Here is a 16,821-nt window from a genome sequence, read left to right as displayed (position 1 = left end):
TACACTGTCTTCTGTGTAACTGCTGCTGAGCCTACAGAAAAGCTAACCTGCTGTAACTGCACAGTGTGTGTGTTTATATATTAGAGTTCTCTGACAGACCTGTTTTTCTTTTTCTCTTTCTCTTTCTCTTCCTTGTCTTCTTTCTGCATTGGCAGAGCATCTTGGATTTGAATTAAAGGGTATGGAACAACCATTCATTTATTAATCAGAAGCCATTAAGAGCTGCCCACATATTTATGGCTTTAATGGGATGATTAAAAAATCAACTGTTCTGTTCTCTTCCCTGGCACCAAGATAGATGTTTCGATTGAAAAAAAGAAAACCAACACCAAAACCAAAAACCAACAACAAAGCAAAATACAGAATCTAAATGTAAACCTATAAAAATGCACGTGTGTTTTTAGCAGCACTTTTTTCTTTGTTTCAAGCAGTAGCCTGGTGTGTGTGGCATGAGTGGGATGGTACAATTGCCATACATCTCCTCATTCAACATGCTTTTGTGTATTTAACTGAAAAGCTGGAGTTTGTGTCCATCCGAAAGGCTGCCAGCAGGCACCACTGGGGAATGAGCAGACATTCCAGGAACAGAAAGGCAAGTTTTAGGAAGATCAGGGGCTTTTATAGAAACTACCATAGTGGACGCATTAACCTCCACTGGATCCTACAAAGGGTCAGGACAAGCTTTGCCATTCCTCCTCCCAAAGGTTAGCAGCTTATTTTCGTTCTTTAGCAGGAGGAAATCGTTCCAAGAAAGGTGGCATGAGATGAGTTAGTCTATAAAGCAGTGAGCCCAGGAAAGGCAGTACTCTCCCGTGAGAGTGGAGGGTGTAATGCTGAGCATCATGATGGCAAGCTGAAGTTTGGAAAAACACTGCAGGAACTTAAATGGTTTTAAAGATATGCCTTTTGGCCAATTACCTGCTCCTGCCCAGTTGCTCACAATCATATTATTTTTCTGCCATTCTCCTCAGTCTGTTTTTAGAAATATATCAAGTATTTCTTGAGTAAGAACCTGGGAAAGCAAATCTTTGAGGCTAAGTTTCCTGTGAGTTAACTTAAAAACATTGAATTGGCAATGTCAGTCAGAGCAGATCCTCACATATAGACACTTCAGTTCCACCTCTTTAGAGGTATGGGGACACCAATCTTCATTTCTGGATCCTAAATTGTCTTCTTGGGTCCCTGAGGTGGAGGGACATGCACTAGCTGAAGCTGGAGAAACTTGTCTCATCTGGCTTTTGCATGTCTGATCCACCAGGATTGGTGTGTGTTCTCCAGTATTCATCCCTGCTGCAGAAAACGTGCATTTTGTGGTCAGATGTTTCAGAGAAAGTGGTGCTGCTAATGCTAATACACTTAAATAAACTTTAAATATAAGGATTTTTGACATCCCTTTTTTGTTGACCTTTTGTCCTTTTCCTCGTCCATTCTCAATGTCATCACAGAACCGCACACATCGTGTTCCCAGTCTGCAGTCGTCTCTACTCTGTCATTCGTCTTTCACTTTCATGCGTTGCTGTGACACCCATGGCTGGACTGTGATTCTGTCGGCATTATGTGGCACCACATGGTTTGTTCATAGTGTTTGATGCTGTAGAGTGACGATGCTGCTGATGAAGACGTGGTGTTTGTAGAGTATAGAGACACAAATGGAAAAGTCTTGCTCCAGGATCTTATCTTCTCAAATACAAAACTGTAGTGTGCATTCCTTTATTTTCTTTCTGTCATTGTTGAGATGGTTTTGTGCAACATGAAGATACTGTGTTATCAAGCATCAATTTTAATGAGATGTTAGGAGCCAAGCTAAATTACTATCAGCAGGTGATTCAATTTTTAGTTTTGCAGCAGTGACGCACAGCCTCACACTTCATTGCTTCACATAGCAGAGCTGTAGGTCAAGACAGAGAGGCTAGATCTGCATTTCTGATGAATGGAAACATTCCCCATGCAATGCAGGTGAAGGCTCAGGACAGTCAGACATGCCAGAGTAAGGGTCCCATACAGACATGATCACCAGAACAGGGGTTGTGATTTGAGCCCTGGGCAAAATAATCTGTCTTGTAGGAAATAGGTTAAAAAAACCAAAGGGTGGGGGAAGGGAGCAAGGGGCATAGTTTTGATGGCATTGCGCTTTCTCCCTGCTCCATGGTTCAAAGGGGATGATCTATGGTTGGGGAAAAAGTCTTTGTAGCAAAAAACATAACTGGTGAAGAATCTTTAAAAAAATTGGCTTGATGGATGGGTCCATGGTGAAAACTGACCTCCTGCTCAGCTGTTTTTGGTGGGGATTTTTGTGAAGATAGATTTTGCTGGGTAGTAGCAAAATTCTTGCCTGTTGCCATCTGTAACCAGGATATGGTCCTAGCTGGTTTTCCTGATTCCAATAAAAACTCTGAAACTCCTCTCTGAAGGAAAGAGCTGTACAGCTGGAATCCAGGTCCCAGAGGTGGGCAACAGCAAGAAAACTTGTCTGCCATGGTTGCTGATGCCTAGAATAGAGCATCTCTGCAAGGGAAAAAACATGTCGCTGAAGGAGGTGTTTCACCCCCAAGTTCTTTCCCCACACCAGCTCCACCTGGCTCACTGTAGCAAAACACAAGAGTAGCAGATCAGCTAGCAGCTGGCCCTGCTCTGGGAGCAGTCCCAGGCCACAGAGGCTCAGGCTCTGAGGAGGTGCAGTCAGCTGCTGAAGCTGCTGTGGTGTAGAAACTTTCAGCCCAGGTGAGACCTGTGATGCGTTGTTCCTGGCCCACTCCATGGTGAAGACGGAATCTAGGAGCTCCTCAGCTGCCTGCCTCTCTAGTGAATTGAAGGACATTACCTTCCCGGCACCCTCACTGCTACGCTGAGCGCCTCGTGAAGCCGAAGGCCAGTGTACAAACAAAACAGATGGAAATATATGTCTTTAAATTGCAGCTTTGCAGCACAAGCATGAAGCAAGCTCTGCTGATTATGTTTTGCATCTTCATGCCGGGGCTGTCATTCTCAGCCCTTGTTTAGCAAATCTTTCTCCATTCTTTTTTTGAAAGTTAGAAAGAGATAAATGATTTTCCTAGCACTTTTTTCCCCCAAAAAACATGCTTTTTCCTCCTAAAATGGCAAGCTGAAGTTGGTCTAAATGTTCAGTTATCTGGAATGTTTTGTTGCTTCCTTCTTGTCTTTTTTGCTAAAAGTCTAGTCCCAGGGGGTTCTGGCACCAGACCGGTTTCTCTTCTGGTCTGTATTTCATTGTTTGGCAGCACTGGGGATATCATAGAGTCCATTCAAGGCATTTAGTGTGGCATGGTGAACCATGCCGAGCACAGCAACCATGGCATGAGTTTTATTGCCTAATGTATTAAAGAAGGTGCAAACCCCAATAACTTGATCATTAATGCGTAGTATGGGGGCACGAGGATATCACTCATAGACGCTAAAGTGAAATGCTCATGGTATCTGTGCGCTGAAGCCTTCTCTCAGTTATCCAGCTGGAGAACGAAATTGCCTCTTCTGGTCTGAGTGGAGAGTTGCTGAGAAGAGCATCTGCTCTGGTGTAGCCACAGAGGAAGAGGCATTCTTGCCATGCGATTGCTGCCTAGGGTAGTTGAGTCACACTGCCAGCGCCATCCTAGCGTTTTCTTAGAGCTTTGATTAATGTGAATGAATTACCTCACTTCCAGCATGGTCTGGGTTTTGATGCTTTTCTGGTTTGAAAGACAGTCCCTGACAAATGATGATATTTGAGAGAAGCAGCAGCAGCTGCTTGATTTTTGTGTGTGCATCCGAGTTACTTGGTGCTATGGAATTTAATCACTTCCTAGGGTTTCATTAAAAATCCATAATTGTAATTGGTTTCTCTATTTTAATTACTCTACTCAGTTTTCTTTGTCTAACATGCTATCACTTTTCCATCCTCATTCTGCTTTTTGACTCTTTTAGGATGTCCCCTTCAGCACCTACATGCTTTGGGGCCTGTTGCTTGGTGGTTTCTAGCACACCGCCAAGCTCCAGGGCATGCAGCCGCTGCAAGGAAAAGGCATTCTGAGTCCTTCAGGGCAGAGAGCCTGATGAGAGCATCACAGGGCATGCGTGTATGTGGTGAGTGGGGGGTGCTCAGGGACTTCTTTGGTAGGCTGCTAGGTTGCCAAGAAGGGGGAATCTGCTGGAGAGGAGCGGAGCCACGGGGCTTTTGGGGATTAGTCACCGAGTTTTGCTGTGGGAAAAGAACAGAATGTGAGAGGTATGTTTGAGTGCAGAAGGGGTGAGCTACTAAGCAAGAGAGGGCAAAGATGCAGTGAGACAAAAGGAGTGAAGGTCTCTTGAGGGGCAAGTAAGATTGGTCCGGCTTGTCTCAGGTTTGGGTCAGCTATTAGAGGTGGGCAGTGGATTGGTAGGAGGTCTGACCGAGCACTCTTCTCCATCTTATCCACACACAGTGCTGTTTCTTGTGCAGCCAGATGCATCCCTGGTGCTGGAGTCCATTTGTAACTGGTTTCTTTCTCTCCATTTGCAGAAGCGGAAGAGCTCTACCAGAAGAGAGTTTTAACCATCACAGGAATCTGTGTTGCCTTGCTTGTGGTGGGCATCGTCTGTGTGGTAGCTTACTGTAAAACCAAGTGAGTATGGGTGCTTAACAGACAGTAACTGGCCAGACATTACTGCGTGGTAGCGTTCATGCTTTTATGCTTTTCACTCAAATGCTGTTTTAAGGAGATGCTGCACTGTGGTATTCCCAGAAAAGTCTGATGAAAAAGGGTAGTGAGCCATCTACCAGGCTGTGCCTGAGCAGGGTGTTTTCCTGGGACCATTTGCTCATCCCCTGAATCAGCATCATTTCACCCGCCCAGGTGATGCTGGGAAGAGCTGGCTCCCAAGCCAGCAGCTCATCTCCTGACAGCAGAAGCACACTGGACTGTTGTGCAGGAGATGTGGGCTCAGCTATGTACATTTCAGAGACTTTTGGAGCAATCCTGATGGAACAAGAGGCTTGGGGACCTCTTTCATGGTCAGCCTTTCCTGCCTGGGCAGCACCTTTTTCCCTTCTTAGCCTGCACCCCACCTCAGTTCAGGGTGCTCCTGGGACATGGTGGGTCTTGTGGAGTAGATGCCCTGCCAGGAGCACAAGTGGGCTTTGCCACTTTGTGATTAATGCAGGACAAGTCAAGTGCCTTGCCACCAAAGCCAACCCAGGACCTGCTTCCCCTTTTCCTTCTCCCCACTATTCTCCTCCACTCCCAGTACCATGGTGCCCCTGGCTCCCCTGCCTTTGCTGGACCCTGTCTTGCAAAGGGGGATCCTGGAGCCTGCTTCCCAAATTGCCCTTGGTGAGGAATGCTCACAGTTTTTTGAAGAACCAGCAGAAGGTGGCAAATGTTGAATGCCTTGTTTCTTCCTGTTTGCAGCTTTCCACAAACACCATTGAAACATCAAGTGCGTCTGAGATTTGCCCTCTCCATTGTCTGTGTCCTCCAGGTGCCTCTGGGGGCAGAGACCCCCATGAGATTAGTCTTCCTAAGAGATTTTTTCCCTTTCTTTTTTAAAGGAAACAAAGAAAACAAATGCATAACCATTTACGGCAAAACATGTGCCCTGCCCATCAGAACAGAAGCCTTGCGAATGGGCCAAGCCATCCACGTTTGGATCCTGAGGAAATCCAAATGGCTGATGTAAGACCTTTTGTCTCCACCTCCCTGCATGTTACTGAGTGCCTATTTTCTGCCAGGGATGTGATGTGGATGTGTACATTTGCTGATCTGTGAGCCTGTGCATGAGGAGCAAAACACTGACAAACTTGGAAAAAAAAATTAGATTCTGCATAGAAATGTTTCCAAAACCAACATCTGAAGGGAAATGTGATTTGACTTTGAAGTACGGGATGAGATTAGAGCGTTTGGGACAGGCTTGTTTTGATGAAGCAAGTGTGATCCCATTTTCCTCTAAGAGAGATGTTCCTGCTGTTTTCTGTTTATTAAGCTATCCGTCAAGCCCCAGTTTGCAGCATGACAAATGTGATCGGTGTGGCAGTGGCCAGAGCCACCACGGTGACTGTGACTTCCTGAAGCACGTCATGGCAATGGCATCAGCACCACGTTAGCCCACCTGCCCGTACCAAGAGTTGCATCCTGGAGAAGATGGGATGTGCTGGTGGGGTGCCAGTGCTGTGCCAATGGGAACAATCTTAAGAATTTAGGACTGGATCCAGAAAAACGGTTCAGCCACTCTCGTGACTTCAGTCACATGAGTTTCCCGTCAAACTCCGTGAACTCAATAGGGCTGTCAATCTGCTTAAGTGCCTCGCTAGACCAAGGCATTGAAAGGGGTCAGAAAAAGGGAGGGGGAAGGCAGAGCCAAACAAGAAGATATACTGCTGGAAATGAGTGCAGTGAATCAGTTACAAAGGTCTTCTGGGTCACCCTTTGGATGTTGAAATTGAGTTAGGTTGAATCCCAGCAGTGAAGGAAAAGGGAAGGGGAATTTCAAAGAACCACAACCCTCTGGCCCCAAAGTACTGACTCCCCTGAGAGCGTAGCGCCCCTGTGAAAAGCAGTGCTTGTTGTCAGATGAAGGAATATCTCAGCATACGTTTTTGGATTATACCTGGTGTTTCTGTAGGACCCGTATCTCTGGCAGATCTCATGTCGTTGTCTTTTTATTTTTTTTTAAATATTTATATATTAAATAATATATATAAAAATAAATAATAAAAAATATAAGTTTATATATATATATATATATATAAAAACAACTGCTAGGACTATGTTGGGTGTATAACCTCCTGTGAGCAGAGATGTGTTTCTGTGCAATAGCTACATGTGGTACCACTGTCCTCTAGGGAACCCCCTGGCATGAAGAATACCCTTCTGCAGTCCCTCTGCCACGGCTCTTTTCCAGTATTCATAGTGCAGGGGCAGGGAAGAGCCTCCAGCCTCCTTGTCTCTTCCCGCGGGGCACAGAGCTGCCACGTTCACTCAGTCCTCGTCTCGTTTCACCAGAAATAATCAAGCCAGCCAAATCTGGCTGTGGCGGAGTTGGCAAGCTGGTGACTGATCTGTGTGATGGTTCATATTTTGCAGTATATTTCTAAGAATGTTTCTGCCACCGAACATGTCATCCGAAGGGAAACAGAGACAACCTTTTCGGGAAGTCACTCCTGCTCCCCATCTCATCACTGCTCCACAGCCACTCCAACATCCAGCCAGAGGTGATGTATACCATTTTACCCTGAACTTTCTCCAGCTGTTTCCCTTAGGACACTGTGAGATTCAAAACCAGTAAAAGGTTTTCCTTTCACCTCCCTTTCTATTTTTACTTTGTTTGGCACTACACTGACATACAGCCCACATCAACACCATGGGTCTTTGCTGTCACAGCCAGTTAGCGAGAGGTGTGGAAAGGTGTGATCCTTGACCTGCAGCAAGGTGCCAGCAGGAACATGTAGTGCTGACATAGCTAGAAACTAGGAAGAGAAGTTGTGCTTTTGTGCTTTGCACAGACACAAGTGGGAGGATTTATCTAGGAAAGGTTTTGCAAGTGGTGTTTGCAACTGCACTGGACACCTGCAATAATTCATTAAGCAAACAGGTTATTTGTTTCACGCATGATATATTTAGAATGTATTTGCCCCATGGAAGGCGAAGTATGCAAAATACCACAAAATGTTTTGACCAGTTCCTCAAAGTTAGGGTCTGACTTGGGAGCCACAGTTTTTCACCAGAAAAAACACTCCTGTGAAATCTATCAGAGTCCACAAAGTTGCATTAGAATCTCAGCCCCTGAGGCAGTGGCACATCTTTCACTGTTTCCTTCTGAAGCTCTCAGGAAAACTGGGGCTGGCAGGAAAGTACCAATGATTCTGACTACACAGGATGAGGCACAGTTGTTTTTTACATTTCAAAGTAGCCATCAAGGGGAAGAGCAGCATGGCTCGGTAGCTGAAGTTCTCATGGTTTTTGAGAGCATTTAAATTCGTGATGGAGCTTTCCTATTTTTATGATGTCCAGAAAAATCCTTCAAATGCTATAGAGAAAGTCCAGTGCTGTTCTGAGTTTGGATGTTCAGGTTCTTCCTCTTGTGCTTTTTCCAGTAACGGGGTTTCCCTAGGCGAGCACTTGCCTTTGAAAAGTGCCTGAGAGGTGCCGGGGCCATACCTACAGCCTGTAGTGGCGTAGGGATCACATTGCATTGACATCAAAATTGACATCATTGAAAGCAAAAGGCATCCTGGATTCTTTACCCCACCAGCCCGACGTGTTTGTCTCCATTCATCTAGGAAGCAATGAATCCTTTCAGCTAAAGCTCAAAGACGGTTCCTGGCAGGTTTCTTCAGGGTTCAGGCATTCACCAGGGATGAGCACGTGCTCTCGGTGTACAGTGCGTCAGATCAGCTGCAGATACTGAACTTGGGCTTTCAGGTGAATTCCTCCCTCAGCTCCTCTGGCTAGACTTCCAGCAAGTAGAGAGGGAGCCAGGAATGACTTGTGGGGATGGAAATGACTGCCTCTGTCCAAGGAAATCCTACCCCTGGTGAGCTGTATGGTGTGCTTTCCAGGCTTTTTTGAAATTGTACACTGCAGCCCAACCCTGGCTAGGTGTGTGCAAGCTTGAGCCGGGCTCACAGAGGCTGCAGTGCCCACAGAGCTGCACCTTGCTGGCCTTCTGTGCTCACTTCAAAGTCCTGGGACCCTGGGGCCATCTCTGGGCACCTCCTGAAAATGCAAAGGTGTGTCTGGAGGGCAATGTTCACACATGACAGCTGTGGGGAGGCACTTACCTTACATAGCCTCTGGTCCTGGCCACCTGCCACCTAATCTTCCTGAGTCAAGTGCAGCAAGCAGGTGTTTCTTGAAGCCAAGCCAGAGGCAAGCTACTGGCATGATCAGGCTCCATTTTGCTCGATCAGTGCCTCTAACAAGTGTGCTGTTTGAAGTTATAAATGAGCGTGGTGGTTGCAGCTGAGCATGTGACTGGAGCCATCAATAATTAGCAAGTTCTTGGGAAGTCTTAATGAGGCTGGTCTCCTCTGCAAACCCCCACCCAAAATCCTCTGCCAGGACAGCTCCGTCTGGTGCGGTTTGGGAGTTCAGAGCTGTTGCTCTGATGGATCGCATGTTTCTGCTATGGAGAGTGGTCAGCCTGGTGGCTGTGTGTGCGTGGCCCCATGCATCCCTCCTCTGACTCCTTGCGGGGTTTCTTCTTTGCACCAAAACAAGTGCTCAGCAAGGTCTAGCCAATGTACTGTAGTTTTGTCTAGCATCTTGAAAGTGCTTGGTTGCCAAAATATTTTATAAACCAGTGAAAACCGAATACCTAGGTCTACCTTTGGTATGCTTTTCTCTGCTGATGACAAAGTAAGTTTGAGGGGGGCGGGGGTGTCTGACTCCTTTCTAGTAGCATTTCTGAAAGGGCTGTCACTTGGCAATGCAGATGGCACATTGTAAGATCCTTCGCAGCCTTGCCCTGGCATGACCAGTGCATTGCTCCACACCCAGAACGCTTTGCAGGCACAAAGCAGAACTGCCCTGGCCTCCCTCCAGAGGCTGTCCCGTCCTGTCCCCAGCCATCAGGCAGTGGGGTGACAAATAGCCGGTATGCACTGGTCTGCCAGCAGTACCCTCTATCCAAGAAACAGCAAAGAAAGGCAAATCAAAGGCAAGGCTGGGAAGCTGGTCATCCCTGGCCAGATATATCTTAGTGAGAGGGAGAAAGGGGACACCATCGCAGAGCAGCGTGTGAGCTGTGCCAGCATGCAGCTCTTTGGAGAAGACTTTGGTGGGGATTCCCTGCTCACTGTCCATATGGGGTTTGGTCCACAGACATGAAAGCCACACCTGGAGCTTGGAGCGGACAGAGAGTCTGACTTCAGATTCCCAGTCTGGGATAATGCTGTCCTCAGTGGGAACCAGTAAATGCAACAGCCCTGCGTGTGTGGAGGCACGGGCTCGCCGTGGGGCTGCCTTCTGCATCGAGGACTCGCGGAGGCCCATGACACAGTATCGTGACTCGGTGGATTCTCTGCGGGACTCACCGCACAGTGAGAGGTCAGACCCCACTGCTTGGTGCTACCCTGGCACAGCAGAGCCGAACTGTGCCCTCTGTGCCATAGAAATGTTTGCCTCTACCCGACCCTAGAGCAGTAGTCCTGTGGTAGCACTGGGAAAACTCCAGCTCTGGCCCTACCAGAGGAAGCCACCACTGCAGGAGGCCACTCCGGTAGGGGCAGCAGCAAGTACTGCACCCTGCTGACCTGGTGGCAATGTAGGTTTGGAGCACAGGGATGAGAGGAGCAGAAAATACCTGGCTGCAGTCAGCAACTGGTGAAGAAAAACTGGCTGAGAGCACACCCCAGGCAGCTTAGTGGCCTGGCAGCGCAAGTGGAGTCTGGCCCTCAGGTATACAGGGAAAAGATGTGCATCCTCAGCACAGCCCTGGGTGGCCTGGTGAGCAGGGGTGCTGTATGTGGGCATAGCCCTGGGACAGGGCTCTTTATGACCCAGCCTTCTGGGGGACACAACTGCAGGGTTGAGACATCATCAGCCAGTGAGAGGCAACAACAGGCATCCTCTTCCTGGCTCTGGCTCCTCGTGGTGCAGGAGCACATCCCCACCCTTGCTCCAGCCCTCTGTGGGTAGCCATGGGCAACCCTGGGTGGCCGCATGCCACTTCTGGGCAGTTACCCTTTAAGGCAGTGGGACTTGTCCATTGGGGAAGAGGAGAAAGGCAGCAGCTCCTGTGTTCTCATTCCTGCCCCTGGTCCATTTAGGCAGGCTGACCCAGCTTGTATGGATGTCTCGTACTTCACAAGACACACGGGTCCAAAGGCACTAGACAAGCCAAGGGCCTGGGCAGCCTGAGATGGATGGAGACACAAACTGGCACTACTGAGAGGAAACGAAGTCTGCTCCTCAGAAAGGGGCGATGCTGGAGGACAGGCTGTTTGGAGAGGGACTAGACCAGACCTGAGTTGCCACACTAATGTTATCACTAGAGTAGAGGAAAGCAACAGGTGACCTTTTGTGACACAAGATTTTTGCTATGTCAGAGGAAGCTGTGCCCAGGCTTTTCCCATCTGTGGCCTGAATAGGGGGAGGGCATTCTGGGGACCTTCTTTGGAGACAAGCCTGGCAGCTCCAGAGGGAGCAGGAAGCAGCTGGCAGGGGCATGAGAGGCAGGGAAGTCTTGACTCAGCCTGCTGGGAAGTGCTGCAAGGTTTGCAGCGATTCAAGGTAGGAACTACACATCAAGTCCCTTGGGAAAGGCAGCCCTGGGATGCACGGTGCATGGTGCCCAAGCACCCACCAAAGCCAGCAGCTCATCCTCCCTCAGCACAGCAGTGCAGGGTCCCTCCATCTGGTCCCCCAGGAGGTGCTGAGCTCCAGGACCAGGTGCACCAGAGGCCTCACCTGTCCCTGCGCCGGGTGTTGGGCAGAGCAAGTGTGCAGCTGGAGGGTTTTGGGGTGGTTCAGTGTCCAAATGGAAGTGTTGCTTTTTACAGGTACGTGTCAGCCCTGACCACACCAGCACGCCTGTCGCCTGTCGACTTCCACTACTCGATGGCCACACAGGTGCCCACCTTTGAAATCACATCCCCCAACTCGGCGCATGCTGTCTCCCTGCCGCCGGCGGCCCCCATCAGCTTCCGCGTGGAGGAACAGCAGCCCCTCCTGCGGCGGTACCAGCTGCCCTTTCAGGACACGCAGAGGTACGACAGCTACCACCAAAGGAAGACCTACCTAAATGACAGCATGGGGAGCCTGCCCTCCAGCCCCTTCCGCATCACAGAGGACGATGAGTACGAGACGACACAGGAGTACGTCACAGTGCTAGAGCAGCCAAAGAAAACAGCCAGCAGCAACAGGCGGTGGAAAAAATCCAAACTGAACGGGCACATCCCTCACAGAGCCAGAGCCGTCCGGGACTCCTTCTCCTTGAGCAGCGCCTCTTACAGCGAATCTGATGAGGAGCTGGTGGCCGAAAGCACCCCCTTCCTAAGCACTCAGAACAATGAGGGGGCGCACACAGAGTCGCCCCCACTCCACCGGCCAGGCGACAGCCGGACTCACTACCCCTGCAGCCGGCACAGCGTGCATGGGGAGAGCGGGCGCAGCAGCCTGGCGCACATGATGCCCAAACCGGACCCAGACCCTCTCTAGGCGCCTCCCAGACTCGCGCACCCGTAGACGTAACCCGCATGGAGGAGGCCGAGGAGGGAGGCAAGAGAAAACAAAACAAAAATAAATATTTTTATTTTATATAAAAGAGGGAAAAAATATAACAAATAAAATGTTTTATTTTCATTTTAGCAAAGTTGTCTTATAATAGCTAACGACAATGACTTTTTTATAGGGAATCTCTATTTATATGTAATGTCTTGATTTACAGCTTCCAAGAAAAAAAAAATTAAAAAAAAAAAAAGAGAAGAAAAGAAAACAAACAATAAAATTAAAAAAAAAGTGGGCCAATTTTTGACTACTTAAAAATAGAAAACAAAACTATCGTGGTGCCTTTTGCTGTATGCTAGTGCTGGGATTCATGCCGAGGATTCTGTTTCAGTAGCATTTCTAAGATCATAGATTTTTGTTTGGGAGACAACCTGTCACAAGGGCGCTCTTCCGTCGGAAGAAAACAGCCTCACCACTTTGCCCCGTACCCTGCTGTTAATGATCTTATTCTTTAAGGTATTGTTTGAACACACATCAAGGGCATGAGTGGGAGCATTTCCATTATCATGTCTATGGGGATCTGTCTTGCCCTGTAAAATACTTGTATTTTCACTTAAATCAGGAGGGGGGAAGAAAAACCAAAAAAAACCCCAACCCAACAGCACCGTACTGAAATGCAGAAATAACGTTTCTTTTGCCACAGAGGTAGGAAGAGAAAATGCAGTGGTGCAGCAGCAGCCCTCACAATATAGCCCTCAGCCTTTTGCCATTTCACCTGCGGGTCTGAAGCTGGGTTGGCACAGGTCTGTAGTCAAACAAGGCAGACACCCATGTGAACGTGGTGAAATAACACCCCATGATGGACCACTGGGCCCAGGCCACTGCCACTGCCCTGGCAGGCAGACGGCACTGCGCGGTGGCCCCACAGGGCAGTCTCCATTCAGCCGTGGTGGCCCCGTGGCTGCATTGTGACACTGGTGCCGTTCTGGCCATGGCATTCCTGTGGCAGGGCAGCCAGGCCATGATGCTGTAGGGCTGCCGGGGCTGTGGTGTCCTGCATGCTGGGCCTGGCCCCAGGTCAGGCGGTGCCGAGAGGACAGCCAGGGGCAGCCCTGTGGCGCAGCACAGTGCAGCTTGCCGTGGACTCCGCACCAGGCACCTGCTGGCTGGGCTGCCCCAGGTAGGGCAGGAGCCCCAGCACTTCTGGCCCTGCTTGTTGCCCTTGCGTTGGCAAGGAAGGGCCTCATGTGGGGCAGTCCGGTGAGTGGATTCTTCTGTACCACCGTGCCGTATATTGTAAAGACAGTTGTTACCATCACGTCTTGCAATCAATGATGGACGTCATGTTTCCGGACTTGGAGCGGCTCTGCCCATCGGCTATGTGGCGCAAAGAGACAGTCCTGCGTGTCCAGGTGGCAGAGCATCCCCCATGGAAGTGCCCCTTTCTCCTCAGTTCTCTGCAGCAAACCTGTTTACATTGTAGCCTGACTTTTTTCTTTTTATATTTTTACTTCTGCATGTCCTTTGCATTTCAGATACTGTAGATTGGATGCATGGTGAAGCTGTGACTGAGAAGATAATACAACAATTGACAGTGTATTTCATTTAACTTTTAGCAATAAAGTAACTAAACCCTCTATTCCTCACCCATGATGGGGTCAGATAGAAAACTCTGCTAATTTGTCATAAGATGATTGTCAAAGTTTGCTCTGGATTGTCTGAATGTCAGAACTCTCGACTGTTTAACACTTGAACATTTTTTATATTATAAATAAAATAAGAAATAATAAGCTGTGGGCTGCATTAATCTCAGGCAGTTTGGGGGGCAGATGAGGAGCTGTGACAGGTACCATGCACAGAATTACAGACTCGCTGAGGTTGGAAGAGGCTTCTGGAGGTCATCTGGTCCACATCGCCTGCTTGAGCAGCCCACCCAGAGCTAGTTGCCCAGGACTGTACCCAGTCAGGTTTTGAGTATGTCAGGAATGGCAACACCACAACTACTTTGGCCAACCTCTGCCAGTGCTTGGTTACCCTCAAAGCAAAAAAAGTTTTTTGCTTGTGTTCGGAATTAACTTCCTATTTTTTAATTTGTGCCCGTTGTCCTGTCACTGGATGCTAGTGAGAAGAATCCAGCTCCCTCTTCTTCATTGCCTCCTCCCATCAGGTATTTATATACATAGATAAGGTCCCCCTGAGCCTTCTCTTCTCTAGGCTGAACAGTCCCAGCTCTCTCAGCCTCTCCTCATATGGATGATGCTCTGGTTCCATAAACATCTTTATGCCTGTAGAGATCCAGAGGCGGGTGTTTTTCTACCTAGCATGGATATTTGACCTTCACTGCAGGGCTCAGAAGTGGAGGCTCACTGAGGTGAGTGGATGCTACCCACACATCTCCTGGGGCATGCCATTCCTTCCTCATCTGCAGACCAGGAGAGCCCCTTTCACCCCACCTGTGGAAGCTTTCTGTTGCGCCAAGAAAGGCCAAGACGCATGGCATGTGCTTCACATGCTGGCACCAATTTTGATGACTTTTGCAGTAGAGTGGAGATGTGTTGGGTCCAATCTGGAAGTGCTGTGCTGCTATGCAACATCTGCCCACCCACAAAACAGGTCCCTTCTCTAGCTCTTCCATGGCAAGCCCATGTCTCAAGCTAGCCCCCAGTAGAGAAATCACTGAGAACATGGTGTATTCACAGGAATTACAGTTCCTGGGGTTGAACCCATGGCTCAGTCCAGCTCAGCTCCCACTCCCTTGTTCCTGCTCAGTGAAAAGAACAGGTGCCCAGACCAGCTGAACTCACCTGCAGGAGAGGGATCTGTGGCGCACTGGTCTGAGTTGACCCCAGAAGAATGCACAGGGCCATGAGAGGAGCTCATGGGCCTCACAAAGATGCCTGTGCTGAAGGCCAGGCTGAGCCTCACAGCCTGGGCTACTTCTGCTCCAGCACCCCCTGGATGCCCATTGCCTTGGAGCTACCCTGACTGGGTCACAGGCCACCCCTAACATTCATCGCGTGTGCTGTGGGGACTAAAGCCTAAAGGCTCCTGCCCTCCTGGCACAGGGCCCATCTGACCCAACAGCCATGTGCAAAGGTGATCTCAGATGTCTGGGACTAGGGCTAAAGGCAATAGGGTCAAGTATTGATTTGGGTATATTTGCCTACATCATGTCCCACCTCGGCATAGCCCCAAGCCTTGCTGGAAAGCAGCAGTGCCACGCAGCTCACAACCCTCCCATTTCTCTTGGGACAGGCTGACTTCCCATTGCCTTTGGTACCCCAGCTTACCTTCTCCAGCATCTCCTGAAGCATGGTGAGATGACAGGCATGGGCAGAGAGTACCTGACCTCCTGGAAGGGACACGTGTTGGGAGTCACCAAGGGTGAGGCTCCCCGGGGAAACCAGCCACACAGAAAAGAGAGGGGTCCCAAAGCAACCCCCTCTCCCTGCCTGGGTCTCCCGTGTCTGTATGCTGATGAGCTCTGTTCATGGAGGAGTCCACCTGGGGCTGGCACAGCAGCATCTGCATTTACAAGAAGACTGCAGCTCTCAGGGCTCCTCCTGCCACACTCCGGGCTTGGGTGCAGAGCAACGTGTGGTCAAACCTCAGGGTATGCTCAGTGCAGCTGCTCCACATGGGGCACCACCAGTGCTGTCTGCTCCCTGGGGCCCTCAGAGAGGAGACACATGTTTGCCCCGCACTGCTCCATGGTTCTGTGATGTTCTGCCTCTCCTGTAACACTGCTAGCTCTGAGCCATGGCAGTCTAGCCTCATGATTTCTTGTGGTGACTTCTTGTTCAACACGCCCCTTGATTCCCATAATTGTGTTCTGTATTTGGAGGCGGTTACACTACTTCAATTTTCTCTCCAATCGCCTCTGAAAGAAGCCTGTATATTTCTCCTTTTTCCCTGGCTGGTTTATTTTTAGCTCCCTCATTTCCAGCTATGCGTATTCCTAGGGTTTGGCCGTAAATATTTTACAGCCATTTTTAAAGGTGAGGAGAGCCACCAAAGCCTCCTGCCAGCACTGCTCCGCATGTACAATGCCTTTGCTGCCCTTCCCAGAGGGGAAGGAATTGCTCTGCTGACACAGTGGAGTGACACAAGCAGGAGAGGAATGTCGGCTCCTGGCTTTGGGATTGCAAAGCCTCTCCCTTCCCCAAAAAACAGTCCCTCTAAAATTAATTTGGTGTCAGGTTGTGTCTGGAGGAAATGGCCTGGCAGGAAGGTCAGGCGGAACCAGCACCATCAGGGGATGCTGCCTGAGACCCAGAGCAGCTGCGCTGCCTGCCGAAGTCTGGCACTGGCTGGGCTATGCCAGAAAGTGCATTGGGGCAGCTAAAGGAGGAGAAAAAGATGTGGCTGCTTGATTTCTCTGACACGCTGCTCGTCTCTCTCTTAGTGGTGGGTGGGGAGCTGAGTCCTTCACCTCCAGGGAGGGAAAGAGAGAGAAACAAAGCATTTTCTTCCTAGCTACAAGCTGAGACTGCGAGCTGGTCAAACAAGGCATTTTTTAGTATTCTCAGTGCCCTCTTGTAGGCAAGATGCTCACCACATCTGCACATGCATATGCACCTGGATCAGTACTTGTGCATCAGGGCAAACTGCTGGCTGTCAGTAAGTGCAGGTTTAACCCTCTTAGCTCTCATGCCGAGGGCTGTTAAACATCGGCTGCCACCCT

At 49.3% G+C, this 16,821-nt stretch overlaps 1 protein-coding gene across 1 annotated transcript in view; it reads left to right on the top strand.

Annotated features, from left to right (window-relative positions):
• The window catches only part of LOC119152173 (pro-neuregulin-2, membrane-bound isoform-like), a 90,493-nt gene extending 76,564 nt beyond the window's left edge, over nucleotides 1-13,929 (top strand). Inside the window, exons 7-12 of the mRNA XM_037397055.1 lie at nucleotides 156-179; nucleotides 4,493-4,595; nucleotides 5,522-5,645; nucleotides 7,053-7,180; nucleotides 9,792-10,016; nucleotides 11,471-13,929. Of these exons, the coding sequence (XP_037252952.1) occupies nucleotides 156-179; nucleotides 4,493-4,595; nucleotides 5,522-5,645; nucleotides 7,053-7,180; nucleotides 9,792-10,016; nucleotides 11,471-12,128 (1,262 nt within the window). The 3' untranslated portion in view covers nucleotides 12,129-13,929. The remainder of the gene's footprint in view (nucleotides 1-155; nucleotides 180-4,492; nucleotides 4,596-5,521; nucleotides 5,646-7,052; nucleotides 7,181-9,791; nucleotides 10,017-11,470) is intronic.
• The last annotated feature ends 2,892 nt before the right edge of the window (nucleotides 13,930-16,821 follow it).

Source organism: Falco rusticolus, chromosome 8, assembly GCF_015220075.1.
Source record: "Falco rusticolus isolate bFalRus1 chromosome 8, bFalRus1.pri, whole genome shotgun sequence".
Taxonomy (NCBI): domain Eukaryota; kingdom Metazoa; phylum Chordata; class Aves; order Falconiformes; family Falconidae; genus Falco; species Falco rusticolus.
Note: the sequence above shows the minus strand (reverse complement) of the source record. Positions and strands in the feature narration are given on the sequence as shown.